At 35.5% G+C, this 20,947-nt stretch overlaps 1 protein-coding gene across 4 annotated transcripts in view; it reads right to left on the reverse strand.

Moving 5' to 3' along the window:
- Window positions 1–20,947, reverse strand: part of RBBP8 (RB binding protein 8, endonuclease) — an 80,135-nt gene that overhangs the window by 41,399 nt on the left and 17,789 nt on the right. For 2 of the 4 annotated variants that reach the window (XM_043889300.1, XM_043889296.1), the window contains exons 1-4: window positions 18,707–18,914; window positions 15,755–15,960; window positions 6,275–6,317; window positions 3,019–3,114 (exon numbers count right to left, since the gene is read on the reverse strand). In XM_043889300.1, the coding sequence (XP_043745235.1) occupies window positions 3,019–3,114; window positions 6,275–6,317; window positions 15,755–15,863 (248 nt within the window). In that variant the 5' untranslated portion in view covers window positions 15,864–15,960; window positions 18,707–18,914. Of the gene's footprint in view, window positions 1–3,018; window positions 3,115–6,274; window positions 6,318–15,754; window positions 15,961–18,606; window positions 18,915–19,328; window positions 19,430–20,947 lie in introns of those variants that run through there. The other 2 variants (XM_043889299.1, XM_043889298.1) reach the window with 2 other exon arrangements.

The raw sequence follows: 20,947 nt of genomic DNA on the forward strand, positions 1-20,947 counted from the left end.
TAGCAAGACAAAAGAAGACATTTGGTTCAGTATTTGAAACCTAGAGAACCACAAATCCTCTGATTATGAGTACCGATTTTCCCTTTTAACAACAGTTGAAACATGTGTTTCCTATGACTGCCAAAAGAGCTTTTAAAGATATTAAAGTCTATCAGACAACTATGGTTTAACTGCTTAGTTCAGATTTTTTTAAAAATGTCTTCTATCTACTTCTTTAGCACAGTGACTGTTCCTTAGATTAGGGGAAATACTTTGCTTCCTTGAAGGAAAGTCTATAAATGTAATATAATAACAGTACTAGTAAAACACAAACAAGCAAGCCACATTAAATTAGAACATTTTACTATCTAATTTATCTTTATTGCATTAATTCCTTTCATCTAAACCTCTCTTGATGTTTTCACAATATTAGGCTAAGAAGTAAGAATCACTTCATCTTATGAACAGTAAACAGCAAGTTGCAGAACTACCACTAAGAAATTTTAATGAAATACATGTTGTTTTTTAAAGGTCTCAGAAAAACTTGCTCTAGACTATCATTCATTCTTACATATGACATAAAATTAAAGTAAAATTTTAACTAAGTAGAACTTTACTAAATGGTACCTACTTTGACATTTAAAGGTAGCATTTAATTAGTAGCAATTTAAAAGGAAAGTAACCAAAAACAAACCAACCTTCCAATAAAACAAGACTATGATAATAGGCAATGTTGAAGACTTAATATTTCAGAGTACTTGTTTTAGTAACTTGATATCAAACATAAATACTCTGAGATAATCAGTTAAGTTGTAATTTACTTATACAACATTTATAAAATTAAGACAATACATAGCAAACAGTAGAAATCAGGAAGCTTGGGGATCAAATTTAAACTAATTATTCATTAGCTATGTGATCTTGGGAAAGGTTAACTCTTTGTCAGCATTGTTTCCTCATTTGTAAAACTGATTTATCATCTACCTCACAGGGTTAAAGTGAAGATCAAGTTCTGGATACCTGGGTATAAAGTGAGCCCTCAAACCTATCAGATACTGCATTAAAAAAATAATGGTCAGATCTAGATCATTCTCAGTTTCATTAAATGAAGCTTCATAGAATGAGGGACAAACATTAAAGTAATCCCAGAAGGAAATTTTAGTGTTGAAGAACGGAGAGAAAAAGCATGTGAATAAAGGAATGAGCTACCCTCCTTGTCCCACCCCCAGATTAACACCATGTAGTGAATTATAGGCTCACCTGCCTAATAATGTAACGGTGAACAGAATGAAAGACAACAAGAACATTTAGGAATAAGAAACAGTGGAGAAGTGTAATACCCACATGAAATCAGTTACCACAACCAATAAACAGAAAAGAATCATTTTTAAAAACTGCAGAATAAAAATGGTAATTTTAACAATTAAATGTATTCACCAAATAAAGGAGAGTAATTTAGAAAATGCTTCTACAGGAAGTGTAGGGGCACTCATCCACTGTCATTTCTTCTCAGAACGAGACAGGAGAACAACTCACTTAAAAGAAGCATAAGATGCAAAGAATAACAGAACAGCGAAAACTTTAAATCACAAAGTGAAGAAATGTTCTGAATATGTTAAAAAGGAATATCTTCAAAAGCTAAAATGGAAGACAACTATAGCTTGGGGATGAAATGGAGAGCCAATGGTATTAAGCCAATTAATGCAAAACATAATGAAAACTTTATTTTGTGATTTTTTTCCTCAGTGTACTCATCTTGAGTCCTAAGCAATTTGTGAATGATCAACTAAACAGAAAGAGTGCTGGAAATAAATACAATCAGTCTTTTAGTGTGGCAACCACAAAAACATATCTCCTATTGTGGGAAGTAAAATCACTGGTTCCAACTGTTGTGCTCTGAAATCCTTCACCTGTTCAGACAGGTGACCAAACCAAGCATCTCAGTCAGAAGCCAGCCAATGAATGAGCAGAGCAGAACCCCCCACTGGCCTTGTCAAACCTTTCCTAAAATACAATGCAGCCTAAGAACTTCCTTTTTCCCTTTTTCTCAAAAGGGTTAGATGTATGGATATTTGATAGGTCCATGGTATACCTAGAGGGATGGCATTATTCCTAGCCCCTAGAGCAACACCTAGAACATGGTACAAGGCTCAACTATTTATTATTAAATTTAATTAAGGCTATAGTGTGAAACTGGAATTTAAATTCATATCTCTGATTAAAGCATATGGAGTTTTATATATTCCAGAACAGGCTGCTTATTCCAGTAAGTGTACATCCATGGAGATAGCAGTCGTGGATGACAGAGTACTCAACTTCAGTTTGCATGCACACGGAATATTAGACTATTCCACCAGTAAAGGCACAGTGGCAAAATCAAACTACCAGCCCTCTTGTAACATATACAGAAATGATAATAAAGGAAAAATATTAACTATAAATAAAGCAAGAAGAGACATTGTTTAAGTAGTTCAAGGTCCTAAATAGCACTTACAGTTCAGACAAGGGAAAACAACAAAATCTCAAAGTCTTTTCTAATGTAGTGTTAACTTCATAGAAGGGGGAGGAAAGAAAGTCGGTAGGTGGAGGTGAATAGCATTATCTCGGGAATTCTCAGTAAAAAGAATCCCTAGAATGCCTGAAAGTGGAGAAATACGCAAGGAAAAAAAAGAGAATGGCAGGACAGGAGTTAGATAGGAACAGAACTGTGAAGCAGTTGCCACCTATTCAGAAGTAAAAATGGAATTAAAGCATCAAAAGCATTAGAACACTGCTATCCTTGAGCTTGTCTGATATCAAACACCAGATAAAGAAACATCATTTAAAAGATAAACTGATGTAATTGCTATAACTAATGAAAAAACAAACCTGTAAGGGAACATCCTTAATTTCATAAGCTATTTATCGAAAGTTGACCTAAAGTTGGAAAAATATCACTTTAATTAAGCCTCAGAACTGATAACAAATGAACACCAATGTATATTCTCTGTTAAGAGGGAAACCACCTGTTACTCAAGAGGACCCAAGAACCACACTCACCGATCTTCTAACACTTTAATGGTTTCATGAAGGACTTTCTGTTGCTCTCTCAGCTGTTGATTTTTGGTGAAGAATTCTTCTAGTCTTTGTGCATCTCTGAAAGTCAAGCAGTAAGTTGTTTTTTTCCTTTTTAAGGGAAAAACACTCTTAACAGGACTACTCTGTCATTAAGAACTTCAAAGTATGATCTCACCACTTACATATTATGAATCTGTTGTATCAAAACACAAAAGGTGAGATTTGAATATCTTGTTAATCAGAGATCAAATTATATTAGAATTTGCTCTGCAGTATTTTTATGTTCTATAGAAATATCTTCCTAAGCACTAGGTATTCATTACACAATGTTGGAACACAAACAGAGTGAATTCTGATGCCACCACTGACTCAACATAGTCAAAATTACTACTGAACTGTACACTTACTGGTTATTTTTATTATTTTATATACATTTGTCAATATAAATAGCAAGTAACTCTACTCATATTGCTTCTATTCCAACTATGAGGGATTTATACTTTGTGTTTTTACAAAGTTTTGTGTTGCTTAAACTTTTACCTGGGATTACTTTTAAGCCAGGGTCTACTGTGAAGTAGATGCAAACCAACCCTGTTCTGATGCCTCCTAGGTTTGAATCTCAGCTGCCAGGTACCAACTGTGTGACCTGGTGCAAGTACCCTAAACTCTCTGTACCCCAAAAAAGATACGTTAGTATCTACCTCATAAGGCATTTGCAAGGACTAAGTAAGTACTAATGAATACAAAGCCTGCAGAACAGTGCTGGCAAATAGTAAGCTCTATTTAAGTATTTACCATTTTGATTATGGTCAGGAAAAAACAAAGACATCTAAGATTTTCTTCTGGTAGGCTATCTAGTTATTTTCCAAGGCTGTGCCATATTTTACCCCTCCGTCATTATTACCTTTCAGGGAAAAAAATCACATATATAAAATATGCATTTATTTTATGAAAACCCATTAGAAACTGAACTGGGACTCTCTGTGTGATGTGGAAGCTGAAAATACAAGATAAGAGAGTGGTTCAAACACCTTCCCCCTGACCTCTCAAGGGTCAAAAATATCAAATCAAATAAAGGTGACAAACAAGGAGATGTCCATATGATGGTATCAAAATTGCTAATGAATGTAGTATCACTGGCAACAAAACAGGTGAGCAAAACAACTAAGTCAAAATGTCAGATACCAATGAGGGTATGTCTTAAATATTGGTTGAATATTTGATATTGAATGACAAACCAACACATCTAAGAAATATTGTTCTGGTAGCATATGTATAGATACTAAATTTTGGAAGTAAGAAATAGCTGAAACTAGTAATTAAAAAACTCCCAATACTTCTTGAAAATATATTTAATTCAGAAGCAGCACTAGGTTTTCACTGATTCTATTTTGGAAGCATTCAACAAAAATTCAACAGTCAACATTTCTACATGTATAATTTTGTAAATGAATTTGTGTAAAAGAGATATATTAGCTATATACAGAGACAACATCAGAACACAGGCCTAAAGCAATACATGATAGACAAATATAATATAGTTACTGATTTCTTTTCTAACTGCTTCTTTCAGGTGGGAATTCCTAAGGACTGAGATAGTTTACAAATAAAGCTGTTCTAACAATATGGAGACCAGACATCTTGTTACTGTACCACGGCAGTCTATTGTAAAATATACTTGGAAAGGGGGGTTATGGTAACACAGGCAAATCCAAGTTCCTGGTCCCACAAAGCAATGACCTATCCTTCTGAAAAATGAAGCATCCCTTTACTTCTCTGATTACTCAGAGGGATTTAGTTACTTACCCATGCTTCCAAAATGTGTAACCCCAAGCTACCTAAGGTAGGCAAGGCACAGAGTAATCACAATATATATTAAAAGGCTGCTAAGAAGATCAAATGACTGTGAATCATACAGTGAAGTAAAGCATAGATTTAAAAGTGTTATAGGTGACTTTTGAGAAAGTAATATTCAACACTCATTTACAAATTTAAGATTTTTCCTGTGGTTGTTTGGTTAGACATGTGGAAAAATACCTCTTGTATAAAAAACATATCCTAACTAATAAGATACACATCCTGAAATTTAAATGTTTAAAATGACATCTTTAAGGTAGGAACATGTTGACTTTCAACATGCAAAGTATTTAAAAGTGCCACTAATTAAGAAGAATCATAAAATTATTCTTTAAAAAAAACGGTTTTAAAAATTTATGATTTCATATTTCTGTATCTAAATCATCTTCCAAACATCACTTTCTAGTTGTAATGGAAAACTTCACAATTTCTGATTTCAGATTATAATAGAAAAAATAGTGAGGCATGTTTTGATGAGCAGTTGGTAACTCCAGCTTCTGGTTAAAGCCTTGGAAGATTCAGGAATAGGAAAGAACTGAGACCTACTGGTATATATACTGTAAAGCAAGTACAACATTATTAGTCACAATGATGTTAAATTTTGTTGTGCATAATAGTATTCTACTAGGCCATCTGTTTCAGATTTCTGAATGTAGATGTTCTAAAAAACGATGAGTAAAATCTGCTCCTGACTTAGAAAATCAGATCTGATTCTGGGGTTAATAACCAAAACAATTCAGGGGAACTGCTGGGAATTTCAAACTAGTTAAAAGGTGTCTCAGAATATCCATTTAGTTCCCATTTCTTATGAGTTAGAAATCCCACAATTATTCTGCTCCCCATCCTGTAGTACCTTAAATTCCAGGTATTAACCACAGGTGAGAAAAAAAATGCCATTAACAGATCAAAATGATATATAGATCAGTTTCCATCATAATAAGTTTAAGGAAAAAGATTATATATATATACTAAAATTATATTAAAATATAAATATATTCAAATACTACCTAAGGCTGAAAGTGAAAGAAAGTGAAGTCGCTCAGTCGTGTCTGACTCTTTGCGACCATGGACTGTAGCCTACCAGGCTCCTCCATCCCTGGAATTCTCCAGGCAAGAATACTGGAGTGGGTTGCTATTTCCTTCTCCAGGGGATCTTCCTGACTCAGGGATCAAACGCGTTGCATTAACCTCTGAGCCACCAGGGAAGCCTTACCCATACTCTTATTATTTATAATTATTGATAAATTATTATTCTTTTTCCTTTAGAATTTTGAGTAACTTGCTGTCAGCTATATAAGGTGCACACTAAATAGGTCAAATAGAACATCAATATCAATTACCCCATAAATAAGACACCAGTATTATATATACTGATACTTACAAAATTCGTTCCTTTTTCAGTTTGGTTACTTTCACTTGTAAACCTGAAAAAGAAAAAAAACCCCACAGTATTTTATTTATACATTTTATCATTTCTAAAGCAGTTAATCTAAGGTTCTTTATGCCTCTAATGCTACACTATTAAATCACTTGAGTCTGGCCTCTGAACAATGAGCCAAGTCCCATTAGTTTGAAGAATATACTTCCCTTATTCACACCCCTAAGTCACAAAATATCTGCAACATTGTTGCTCCGAGTCTATTGTATGACAGCCAAATAGAATGAAATTTTCTCCACCAAAGTTACTTCCTAATAGCATGAGCAAGCATATAATTAGATGTTCACTATGAATGAAGGTTTATGTTCTGGCATAGCCTATGTATTTTGCTAACAGCAATACTGCTTATATAGGCTCAAATCTTCTGGGATTAAAACAGATTGTGTCAGGAAGTCCTGGACTAGGAACACAACTGCTGACAAAAACATACTTAACAAAAGGCACTACTGTATCTAGTTCAAGATATGTATTACATGTGTTATATGTATTTTTGAGTCAGATAACAAAATATAAAACTACTCCCTATGCTACTGTGCTGGGCTCAGTCGTGTCTGACTCTTTGCCATCTCATGGACTGTAGCCTGCTAGGCTCCTCTGTCCATGGGACTTTCCAGGCAAGATACTGGAGCAGGTTGCCATTTATTTCCTACTCCAGGGGATCTTCCTGACCCAGGGATGGAACCCACGTCTCTTGTATCTCCTGCACTCCAGATGGATTCTTTACCACTGAGCCACACAGGAAGCCCATACAAGATGTTATCACCACTGGGGTAAACTGGGTAAAGGGTATACATACAGTGTGAATCTGTAATAAGTTCAAAATAAAGAAAATTTACGGAAAAGTATTGAGAGAGTTGGAATACTGTGAAAATGTAAAGCATTATAATAAAAGGAAAAATTTTTTAATGTTAAAAATAAAAACTGGTATGATCTTTTGATTTTCAAAAAATCTTTTCCATCTGTCAAGTTAGTTCCCTAGCTGGGGAAGATTTCTTCTTTTTCAGGTAATGATGACAACTCAGAAGACCTTTAAAGTATTTAATAAAGCATTAACTCATTTTTGAGGAATTAAGAAAAAAACTTGTTACCCCACTAGGCCAAAGACTAGAGTCAGCAGTTTTCTACTCTCTTCTACCCTCCCCAAAGTGTGTGAAAATTTAATTTTGGCTGACTTCTAAAACCCAGGTCTGCCTTTAGAAGTGAAAAGTAGCACCCAAGATGAAATGGATTATTGCTATGAACCATTTTAAGAAAAGGAACAATGAGATAGAAAATCCTTAAAAACTTCAAAAGAAAATTCTTGGGAAACATGGAAAGACTACTCTTTTATCTTGTAAGCATTCAACACCTGCGAGGCATTTGTTCTGTCATGTAGACCAGCCCTGAAGCAGGTTTATGTTTGTATGTGTATGTATGTGTGTTTAAATTTTAGCATTTGCTATTCATCAAGTCAATTAGGCATCCACAATTAGAACCCCTATAAAGTGTGCTTTAATCCTGCTCCACACCCATCGGAAGGAATGAGGCTATACGACAATGCAGCTCCTGTATGAACAGGCAGTCTGTTCAAAAAAGTATTTGGGATTGTTAACGCTGGAAACCTGAGACACCTAATGAGAAAACAGTGCTCAAAAGACCAAAAGCACTGTACACCCAACACCCACATGTATATGAATTTTGGACAAAATGAAACAATTAAGGGCCCACATGTGTACTCACGTAACAGAAGAAACAAATTTAAGTAAGAATTCAGAAATAAGGCAAGAATTCAACTTGTCATGAACAAAATCATTGCTATGCTAATTTATACTCATTTTCGTTCACTACCCAGAACAAACCATTTATGTATATACTTTCACTGTAAAACAAGTTATTTACGGTTTTGAATGACAAATTTTAAGTCCAGTAACATTTTTCTTGACAAATAGTGGCTTTACATATAGCTTAAATAATTAAACTTCTACCAAAAACATTACTATTTCGGTAACTGCCTAATCAATTTCAGCTCCAAAGTAAAGACATTTGTCTTTATAAAACGCAGCCACTTTTAAGGTTTGTTTAGTTTACTTTTAAGATTTAATCATATCAAAATGGGTAAATTAATTTTTTGCAGATTTTACTGAGTTTGTTAATACAAATGGAAAAATAATACATGTGATAGTTAATGCCAGTTTTCTTTTTCAAACTGAATTACAGTTGATGTACAATATTACGTTCTTGTTTGTTGTTGTTACAGGTGTATAATTAGTGATTCCCAATTTTTAAAGATTATACTATAAAATATTGGCTGTATTTCATGTGTTGTACAGTATACACTTGTAGCTTATTTTATTTGTTCTTTATATCTGTGGGTCTACATCTTTTTTTGTCACATTCACTCATTTAATTTTTTAGATTCCACACAGAAGTGATACCATACATATCTGCCTTCCTCTGTCTGACTTCTTTCATTTGGCATAATACCCTCTGAGCACATCCATGTTACTGCAAATGGCAACGTTTCATTCTTTTCATGGATGACCAATATTCCACTGTGTGTGTGTGTATTTACACGCATCTTTATCCATTCATCTGTTGATGGATACTTAAATTGTTTCCATATCTTGGCAATGGTAAATAACACTGCTATGAACACTGGTGTGCATTTACCTTTTCAAATTAGTGTTTTTATTTTCAAATATAAACCCAGGAGTGAAATGCCTGGGTCATATGGTAGATCTACTTTCAGATTTTTGAGACACCTTCATACTGTTTTCCACAGTAGCTGCACTGATTTATATTCCCACTAACAGTGTATGACAGCTCCCTTTTCTCTACGTCCTCACCAACATTTGTTATTTGTGTAAAGATTATGATGTCATTCTGACATGTATGTGGTGATGTCTCATTGCCCTTTTGATTTGCATTTTCCTGATGACTAGCTTTTCATAATAATGAACAGGACACTGATGTTATGGACCAAAATTACTTGTTATTCCTTTCATTGCTAATTTGTGTAGTCCTATTTTTATTTTTTTTTTAATTTTTTTTTTATTAGTTGGAGGCTAATTACTTCACAACATTTCAGTGGGTTTTGTCATACATTGATATGAATCAGCCATAGATTTACACGTATTCCCCATCCCGATCCCCCCTCCCACCTCCCTCTCCACGCGATTCCTCTGGGTCTTCCCAGTGCACCAGGCCCGAGCATTGTGTAGTCTTAATATGAATTTTATCTTTTTGGAATTTTTGATGAAACATGGGAAAATAAATGGAGCAATCCAAAAGTAAATCAAGACATATTTATCCTATCATATTAGAGCCTCCATACTTTCCATTTCTTCAAAGGGGTCCAATTCTGTCCTCACAAATCTGCCTCACTTTCTATGAAAATGATTACCATATTTACCAGATACAGAAAATATTATGAGATGTTGACGGCAGAATGTAGCATGGACAAAAAACTATTTATTAAAATGGCATCACTCTGAAAAATATTCTAAATTCCATCTTATAACTTGTGCTTTTAAAATAATAAACCAGATACTGACAGGGATTTTAAAAAGTTAAAAAAAAAAAAAGCCACCCCAAAACCCCCTGCATTCAAATGAATTCAAATGTATTTAAGTTCATATGCATATCTAGGAAAAATTATATAACTCAAGTACTACATTTGTAACTTTTCCTTTTTTTTTTTAACCTGGGCATGAAGGTTTAGAAGTAATGAGTCAATTTTGATTCCTGTATATACTTCAAAACCTGCGAAGTCTGGACAAGTCCATGTTTGATGTCTTTCAAGTGGCCTCTTACACTGGTTTCTCCAAATGGATCCTCTACTTTCAAACAAAAAAAATAAAGTATCCTTTAGGCATGTCTTTGATGTTATAATAAGAGTCACAGGGCCTCATTTTACACGGAACTATGTGGAACACACTGACAAGGGACTGTCAGGAGTCTTTCTTTCAGCAAATTTGCCAGGCCCCAACCAAAATATTTTTAAATAACATATGTGTGCTTAGTCACTCGGTTGTATCCGACTCTTTGTGACCCCATGGACTGCAGCCCGCCAGGTTCCTCTGTCCATGGGATTCTCCAGGCAAGAAAACTGGAATGGGTTGCCATGCCCTTTTCCAGGGGATCTTCCCAACCCAGGAATTGAACCCAGGTCTCCCACATTGCAGGTGGATTCTTTGCCATCCGAGCCACCAGGGAAGCCCAAATACTAATTTTTAAAAAATAGTGCTCAATCATTTAGAATCTTTAAGAATCCATAAGTAATTTCAAAATTGGTAAAAGTTGCCTAATCAATATATTAAAATGTGCCAGAAGTTATCTTCTCTCAACTCAAACATATATCCAATGTTAGATATGTTTGATATATCATGTATATCAAATGATTCATAAAGCACAAATATTAATAGAGTTTCCTGAAGAACCTGAAACACCAAGAAACATGAAGAAATCTAACAAATATTTTATCCCTGTTACGAACCAAAAAATAAAACTGTCCCAATTTTAAATGGGTATGCATAAAAATTCTAAAATGGTGATGATTATGTGCCACATGAAAAACAAGCAGTTTGGTTAACAATAACAGCAAAAATAAGTCACACATAGAACAGTATGTACATGGATCACAACAATACAACAAGCTACATGCATTTCTCTTAAAACTAGAAAAGAATAGACAACTGTCATTCTTATAAAATGATGCTTTTACAGTATCACTGAAAAATAAAAAATTTAAAGTAAATGGGTAGTAAAGTATTTCAGGGTTTCAGAGACAAAAAATTTCGATATTTTCATATTGTATGGAAATTTTTTTTGGCCATGCCACAGGCTTGTGTATTAGTTCCCTGACCAGGGACTAAACCCAGGCCACGGCAGTGAAAGCTCTGAGTCCCAACCACTGACTGCCAAGGAATTCTCTTATGGGATTTTAAAAACATGTTCAAGAAAATGTTCCATTGATGCAGATATAAACGATGCAGTTCATTCGGATACCATTTACTAATTTCTTACTAGGTGCCAAGCACTTTTACCTATGGAAATGCAAGTAGAAAGATGAGTAAGATATGGACTCTGTATGATAAAATTTTAATGATCTTAAAAGCAGTTATAAAACAGAAAGTAATTATTTGAAGGATAAAGAATTTAACCTTATGCTTGAAGATGGCAGAATGCTAATTCTCTATCAAATGTTTAATAAAAACTCAAGTATGTCTGGTCCTATTTAAATCATTTGGAGATATTATGTCTGTTTTATCTCCAGGTCACAAAGAATAAGCTTTTATATAGTGCATTGCTCCTATAATAATTTAAACTTCAAGTTGTTCCTACAGGTAAACTTGCATGGTGGGGTCACGGTATTATAAACCAAGAGGAAGATAAGGCTGCTCTTCAACAGAAGTTGGGAGATGTTATTATTCCTTTGCAGATTTAAAAGTTCATGCAGCTGATTACATTGTTATTATCAGTGTAACCAAGAGAGAGTGTCTTGTATTTGGCTTATTTTTGTTATCACTTCATTATATAATTATACTGTATTAGTATTTTCCTAAGGAGAAAAGAATACAATGCTCCCCAAACCCACTATATCTTCTTCATGGTTATATCGTCAGCAACTGCTATGATTCCCGATATATAATTCAGTAACTACTCACTGAATGAATAGCAAGTCAGTACTAAAATTCAGAATCCTTCCTCAATGTTTCACACTATATTTTCTGGGGGAAAATAGTGTAGTCAAGTGAAAAGTAGAATTAATGTAAAATACTCATATTTGTCCCTGGACATATGACCACAAGCATAGTCACTTTAAAATCAGATCTTTATCATTAACAGCAAATTTGAATTTCTAAATTTTTAAATATTTGAAGTCAATAACATGCCTAAGATATAAACAGCTCCTATCAATTGACAGGGAAAAGGCCAACAACCCAATAATCAGGTATATAAACAGTTCTTAAAAAAGAAATGCAAACCACCCTCAAACATTAGCAAAGATGATTAATCTCACTCATAAGGGAAATATAAATTAAAACTACACTTTTCAGTAGATATGTTAATAAAATACAACATGGAGATATGTTTCAGATACATATTAGAACAAACTAACTATAAACAGACATTTTAGGTAACTGGGTAAAGTTGAACATGACCACCTAATAGGTATGAGATGACATTAAAGAATTTATTTAGTGTGATAATGGTATTTTCTGGTTTAAAAAGACTACTGGAATATACTGAAATGTTTATATATGAAATTATGTCAGAAACTCCAAAGTAATTGAGTGGAAGAGGGATAAAGATGCAAATGGAATATGGGTAAAACAGGACTGGCCATGTTGGTTGAAGCTGAGTGATGTGTAAGTAGGAGTTCTTTATACTATTTTCTTTACTTCTGTAAGCGAGTAATATTTCCTAAAATTAGTCTTAAACTTCAAATTAAAAAAAATAGAAAACAACATAAAAGGTAATAAAAAGTGGTTGCCTTTAGTGTGTGGGGAGGACAGGGATAAATTTTTACTGTTTATTTTGTACTTTGACAATTTTAGAAAAAAAGTTTAAATAATAATAAAAAAACACAATAAAACAATAATAACTCCACTGATACCCGGATTTCTAAATGAACACTAATGTACCTAGACTACATCAGCAATCCTAATATGCTGAAAGAGAGCTTTAAAGGAAACATGGATCAGAATAATTTATCAAAGAATGAGCATAACAGAGCAGTAAAGTATGCAAGTGAAGTGGGAGATGTATTGAAACCAACCTTTCATAATAAAATTAAAGAGTTTTTAATGTTTATCTCAGTCATGAATTTAAAAACTACAATTAAGAAATAGTTTCAGTAAAGTCGTAGGATACAAAGTCAACACACAAAAATCAGTGGTGTTTCTTTACATTAACAATGAGCAATCTGAAAAGGGAATCAAGAAAATTTCATTTACGGTAGCATCCAAAAGCATCCAATACAAAATTAAGGAATAAGCTTAACCAAGGAGATGACACTTGTATGATGAAAACTACAAAACATTGCTGGAAGAAATTTTAAAAAGGAAAGACATCTTATGTTCATGGAACAGAAGACTCAACATTGTTAAGATGTCAACACTACTCAATGTGATCTACAGATACAAGGTAATCTGTATTGAAATCCCAATGATATTTTTTGCAGAACTAGAAAAATCTGTTCTAAAATTTGTATGAAATCTCAAGGGACTCCAAATAACCACAACAATCTTGAAAAAGAACAAGGTTGGCCATCACATATTTCTTGACTTCAAAACAAAATAAAAAGCTACAATAATCAGAACAATGTGGAACTGGCATAAGGACAGACATATAGACCAATCAGAATAGAGCCCAGAAATAAACTCTTGCAGATATGATGAAATGGTTTTTAGAAGGTTTCCAAGACCATTCAAAGAAGAAAGGGCAGTCTTTTCAACACATGGTGCTGGGCAAGTGAAATATACACAAGCATAAGAAGGAAGTTAGACTCTTACATTACACTAAATACAAACTTTAATTCAAATGGAACAAGGACCTAGACATAAAAGCTAAAACTGTAAAACTCTTAGAAGAAAACACAAGGGAAAAGCTTAATGGCAATGGATTTGGCAATGATTTCTTGGAACAAAAGAGAAGTATAGGCAACAAATGAAAAAAAGTAGGTAATTTAGACTCTACCAAAATTTAAAACTTCTATGCATCAAAGGACACAACTGAGTGAAGAAGCAACTCAAAGAATGGCAGAAAATACTTGCAAATCATGTGTCAGAGAGATTAATATCCAAAATATACAAAGAACTTCTACAACTCAACTACAACAAAAACCAATCTGATTAAAAAATAGGCAAAGAATTTGAACAGACATTTCTTCAAAGGTACACAAATAGCCAATAAACAGGAAAAGATAATATACCCAACAGGCATGAAAAGACATTACTAATCATTAGGGAAACAAAAAGAGTATGGAGTTTTCTTAAAAAACTAAAAAAAGAGTTACCATATGATCCTGCATTCCAACTCCTGGGCATACAGCAGAAGAAAACTAATTTGAAAAGATACATACATCCTAATGTTCACAGCAGCACTATTTACAATACTCAAGATATGGAAGCATCTAGTGTGCACTGACAGATGAATGGTTAAAGATGTGGTACAGATATACAATGGAATATTACTCAGTTATAAAGAAGAAAGAAATAGTGCCATTTGCAGCAATGTGGATGGACCTAGAGATTATCATAGTAAGTGAAATAAGTCAGAGAAAGACAAATATCATATCACTTATACATGGAATCTAAAAAAAATGATACAAATACAAAACAGAAATAGAGTCACAGACACAAATAACAACCTTATGGTTACCAAAGGGGATAGATGGGGTGAGATAAATTAACAGGTCGGGATTAACATTAACACATTACTATACATACTATAAACAGGTAAACAACACGGACCTACTGTATAGCACAGGTGACTAAAATTTTGTAATAAACTATAATGGGAAAGAATCTGAAAAAGATTCTGAAAAAGAATCGGAAAAGAATCAGATTCTGAAAAGAATCTGAAAAAGAATACATATTTACATATAACTGAATCACTGTGCTGTACACTTAAAACCAACACAATTGTAAATTAAATATACTTCAATTAAAAAAAGAAAAAGCTATGTGACTTACAAAGCACTGTATTAGCAAACCTATGGTGACAACATATAATCAAGAAATACATGTAAAACAAAGCATTTCCACATACCTTAGATAGGTATACTAAGGTTTAATATCAAACTTGAGATCAGCTTTCACAGTACATTTTAACAATCACATATAATATTTATATACTTATCCAACCACAACAGCTCAATTGTCTGTATGCTCACTGCATTTCATACAAATGTTTTAGTTCTTATTACACTGTAATTATCTGTTCACATGACTTTATCTCTACCAAAATGCAGGCTCTCTGAAGGCAAACTGCTATTTATTTTTGGATCACAGGGCTTGGTGGCAAACCCAAGCACTGAGAAACAAATTCTCAAGGTTTACTGAACTTAAGTATATAAAAAAATCCTGTAAATAAATTCACAGAAGAAAATTAAGTGTAGTGGTTATATAACTTGGCTGAGATCACAGAGCATGTAGATAAATGAAATCAGAATTCAAATCCAGATCTTCAGTCAACAATTTCTATGCCCCTTCCACCACACCATACACATTACCACAAGTAACTACAAGTTGTGTAAGAGCTACATCCCATGGTAGTTGTCTGTAGTCAAAAAGCAACAACTCAACAATAAATATGAATCCCCCAAAATTAGAACAGTAAAGGTCCCTTAGGAAGGAGATCTTTGAACTGTCACACAGACTAGTTATTACTACTATGTCTCAGCAGAATAATGCTATAGGTATTTAAGAAAAAAATTACCTTGTACTTCCTTATCATGATACTCCTTCAGTTTTGTCCAAAGATCCTTGAAATCATTAGATACATCTGCAGAACTAGGACTTCCACAACTGCTTCCTGAGAGGTTCATCTTGCTTAATATGCGCCACGCTTCTATTGGTTAATGTTTCCTGACCTTTTCTGTTACATTATATAGGTCTGAAGTTGCCTTTGGCCAGTTTAAATACCTGAAACAACAGATTACAACATAAATGAATTCTGCATTTATCTTTATGTGATTTGAAATCAGGATGACTTCAAGCCCAGCCAGCTATACTCAAGTTTTCCTTCTTAACCTATGATCAATCACTTTAGAATTTGAGGAGGCAGAAGAGAGGGAAAACAGATGATTATGGAGAGAAAAGTCCCAATTTCAGTTATCTGGCCTTAAGTCACGCAAATTTTTTTCAGGTGAATTTTTTCTTATTCTGCCAAAAAGGAAGCAATTACCTACATTGTGTTACATTGAAAGGACTCTTACATAGAGAGGTTTGTAATCATTCATGGTCAGAACCAATTCACCATTCTTAAAGAATTTATTGCTTTTTAAACTTCTGAGCTGATATGGAATACAACATTTTGAACCAACAACTGAAAAGCATTCTGAAGTATTCTTGACTTCGGCATTTACATCTAGACAAACACACACTGTAAAAGAGCAAGAAAGATGATTGACAAAACACAAGTATCTGAAGAGCTTTTTCATAAGAGAAATCCGTGAGCAAGACACACACAGCAAAGATCTACGGATACAGAAACAACTAATAATTAGGCAACTAGGGAAAAGTTATTTTGTGCCTCTCAGAGTAAAGGTGAATGATTAAGTTTATTATTTGTGTAACCCCTGAAGGAAGCAAAAGGCTATTAGGAAGTTCAAGTGAATTAACAAATATTTTAACATGTGTTCTTAAACTGAAACCATCAACTAGTTACTACTAAAAAAAATTAAATGATTAACAAGTCTACTAAACCTCACATTTGGCTCCTTAGTCAATGCCTTACCATTGCTAACAAGTGCCCAAATAGATTTAAGTGTCCCTTGCTAACCATTTCTTGAGGTCTCTGATGAAGAGGCTAAGATAAGCAAAGGCCATTTCCAAAGGGAGCAATATATGTGCAGAGTCACTTGGTAAACTATAAAGCACTAAAGAAATAAAAATACATTTATTAAGCCTTTCCAAAATTGTGACTACACTTTTTAAAGATAGTGAAAACTGAACAAGTACTAGATTTTAAAAGTTAATTTTTTAATTTTCTTGTATATGATAATAAGATGATCATGTTAAAAAGAAAGCCCTTTCTTTATCTATTAAAGGGATAATACTGTGGTCTCTATAGGTAAACTGAAGGTTCACTGGGACTTGCGTTAAAATACTCCAGCGAAAATAAATAAATTTTGGGTGGACAGATAAATCAAGAAGGGCTGAACTATCACAGTTATTGAAGCTGGGCAACCAGATAGGTATATGAAGGTTTCATAATTCGTGTTTCTCTAGTGTGTATTATATTATTATTATTTACACAATATACATTATACATACTATATAATATAGTAACATATTAGGTATTATATATATTATTACTATAATAATGTATTATTATATTATTTATATAATAAAGTTTTAAAAAGTGGGTGCATTAATACAGCTTTATCTTCAAAGAGGCTTGTTCTACAAGAAGCAATGGGTCTCTTTTATCGTCAATAAAAGCCACCATCTATTAAGTGTTCATTATATACCATGGAGTGTGCCATTTTCTATTCTTTTAATTTAATCATCAGAGCAACTGCATGAAACAGCCACTATTACTGACTTCATTTTAGAGTTGAAGAAAACAGGTTTAAGAGATTAAGTGACTCGTCCAAGGTCACACTACGAGGCTACATCACGGCTGGAACTCAAGTTGTGATGTCAGTGAACTTCAAAATACTTCTAAGAAGCCAAAAAAAAAAAAAAAAGTAAGTTAATTACTTCTATTAATCAAAAACTTCAAATCAATATTTGTTACTTTAATGAACAATTTAAAATTGTATATTTTAGTATTAAATGGCTTAAAGCCAATAGTGTAAAATAAACTTCCTTTAATAAGTATATCTTCAGAGATAGTAAAAAGGTTGTTTTTTTTCCCCCCGCACATTAACAATGTATCAATACTAAACTTGCAAAGTCTGGATCACAAAACCCTCTCCACTCTAGTTTGCAAGCTTAGCACTTATTGCTGGCGTCTCTTTTGATATTGAACCGTTATTTATTGGCATGACGTTGCCCTTCAACTTCTCAGAAATGTGCATCTTTCCTCTCAAGTTGCATTCTGGGCTGAAAAGCTGGCAATCACTTAACACATTTCAACGCATCCTGCTGCAGGGTAAATCATAAACCACCACACTGAAGGAGCTCAAGAGATTTCTTTCCTGTCACACCACGCATATGCTTACACAGGTGAGGTAAGAGCGGCGCCTCGGGGTCATACAAGGGTTCTGAACACACTGAACAGGGACTCTGAATCGTACTCTCGCGGGCAGAGCAGAGGTCAGAGGCTCCCATCCCAGCACCCTTAGCCATCAGCCTCCTCTCCCGCCCCTCGAAGGGCTGGTGGGCCGCCCTCACTGAAGCGCTCCACAGAACTGGCGCGGAGACCGCGCGGGGCGACCCCTGGCGCAGATCGACGCATGCGCGGGGCGGGCTCACGCAGGCAGCCTAGCTCTCAGCTGGTGAGGAGACCCAAGAACTGCACCGAGCGGTACCCCGTCCGCGCTCAGGTCCACCACCCGCTGAGTTTAGGCATGCCCCAGCCTGCTCCTCGACTCAGACCCAGGACCAAACAGCCATCCTCACCCCCGGGCCAAACGCCTTCGGTCAGCCCGCAGCTGCGGACCGGAAGTAGTCGCCAGGACTCAGCGCTCCGGGTCGGGGGAAAGGGATTCCTTCTACTCACAGCTTACAAGACGGCCTCGAGATTCTCCAAAGCCCCCAGCTGGGAAGCAGGCACGCTCTGAGACTGGAGAGTTTGAGACGGCCGTTTGCTTTTCTCCTCGCTCCCTCACTAACCTACCAAACTGGCGGCGGCGAAGCCGCCCCCTCGGGGCAGCCCGCGCTTTCACGGGTTGGGGGAGGGCCCGAGGGCTGCCGGCCCTGCTCGCCCCGCCCGGGCCTCGCGTGACGTCATGCAACGTCGCGTGGGAGTTCCCTCAACGTCACGCCTCTTCCTCCTCCTCTAGGGCGGTGTGAGGCGTTGCTCCCAGGGGAGGAGCGGGGTCGGCGGGCAGTCCCACTACCGTGGGCGGTGACTGGCGATGGGGGCGCCACTTCCGAGCGGTCGGAAGGGGCTTCGAGAGCTGGCGGCCGCCACAGTGATTCTGAGATCGCCCGGAGAAAGTTCACGCTGTTCTAACTGCGGAGCTTCGAGTTCTCCTGAGGAGTTTTCAAATGTGTCGGATTTAAGCCCGTTTCTGGGGAAGCACGTTTGAGTGTCCTATACCAAATGTAAAGTTAAAGATAATTGAGGAGTGAGGGGACACGTATCAGTCTAACGTCGCTCTCCGCCACGTAGCTCTTACCTAGTCTAGTGATGCGACGTGACAGGACTGGGTAGCGAGGCCGCGTAGCAAAATGAATGCGGTGTATATTATGCTCAGGTTCAAGGCGGTTTCTGAAGAACCTGAAATGAGATGGAATCAAATTACGCATTGTTTGTTGGAACAACATGCTGTTAGGTAATCTTTTTAAGTCGACGTTTACTGTCAGTGCTTGTAAACATTGAAATTGTTACTATGTTTTCCTATTTATTTTGGTTTCCAAAAGAAGCGTTTTTAGTATTAGAAATTCTGTAAATAAAGGTGAAGGAAATAAACAGGATAGACTAGAATCACAATATCTTTTAAACTAGTTAAATACTTTTAACACTTATAAGACCTGGGAGGAAGACAGAGGATAACATCATAAACTTTAAAAAGTTAAGTTGTAAAAAAAAAAAAAAGAAAAAAGTTGTATTTAGGAAATCATAGGTATAAAATGTAAAAGTAATTTTCCCATTCTTTCCCGGTCTTAAGGGGTGAATATCGCAGCTTACTCCTTGAGAGTGAGCACAACAGGACGTTTCTGTACCTTGCTAGCAAATGCTGTTGGTATCTTTAAAGCTGCTGAACATTCATTACCCTGTTAAAGTAACTCTCATTGACTTCCAAATTTTATCTTGTTTTAGTCTTTTTTATTAGATCCTCTTAACAGCTCTCTGTACTACTGACAGTTAGTGCAGTTTTCATTATTTAATTCTGTCTCTCCACTGGACTCAAGCTTCCTAAGATCAAAACCACATCCTGTTCACTTTTTTTTTTTTTTAATCACCAGAAACTAACTGGTTTCACAAATTTTACGGCTTAGAACAATGCTTTCCAAGCTTACTGGGTACCTGGGAAATGAATACTTGTATTACCTATTGTAAAACAGATCAGACTGCTTCCATCCAGAGGCAACAGAAATTAGGATTCTAGCGACCTGACGCCCAGCTCTGCCACCTTGAGGTCTGGGAGTTTAATGTCCTAGTATATATATAACCTATTAGAGGCGCTTAGAATGCTTGATTTAGAAAGTGTGTGAAGTGGTTACATCCTAACTTTTCTATATGTACATTTAATCGAAATAAGGAAAACCATGCACTAAAAACTTTAGGATTCTTAGAAGTGTACACTTTTGAAACTGTGTAGATTTTGAAGTCATCTGTATGCATGCTGAGTGGCTAAGTCATGTCTGACTCTGCAACCCCAAGGACTGTAGCATGCCAGGCTCCTCTGTCCATGGGATTTCTCAGGCAAGAATACTAGAGCAGGTTGGCATTTCCTTCTCCAGGGGATCTTCCAGGGATGCAACCTGTATTTCCTGTGTTATAGGTGGATTCTTTACCATTGAGCCCCCAGGGAAGCCCTGGAGTCATCTAACTCAAGCCATTTTATAACTGAAACTCTTTCTTGATTCATTCTACAATCTGCTTAACTTCTATAGCTGGGTAACTGAGGGTTGTGAAGGAAAAGTCACATAACAGGTTAGACTGACATCACTAAAATTACATGGTTTAGACTTCATATAGTGTTGGTCCTTTAATAGACCGGAACCTGGTGGTCCGGAGTCGGCGATAAGAAAGTAAGAGAGAGTGCTTGTTGGTCCTTTAATGGACCGGAAC

This window comes from Cervus elaphus, chromosome 27 (assembly GCF_910594005.1).
Source record: "Cervus elaphus chromosome 27, mCerEla1.1, whole genome shotgun sequence".
In the NCBI taxonomy this organism is placed as follows: Eukaryota; Metazoa; Chordata; class Mammalia; order Artiodactyla; family Cervidae; genus Cervus; species Cervus elaphus.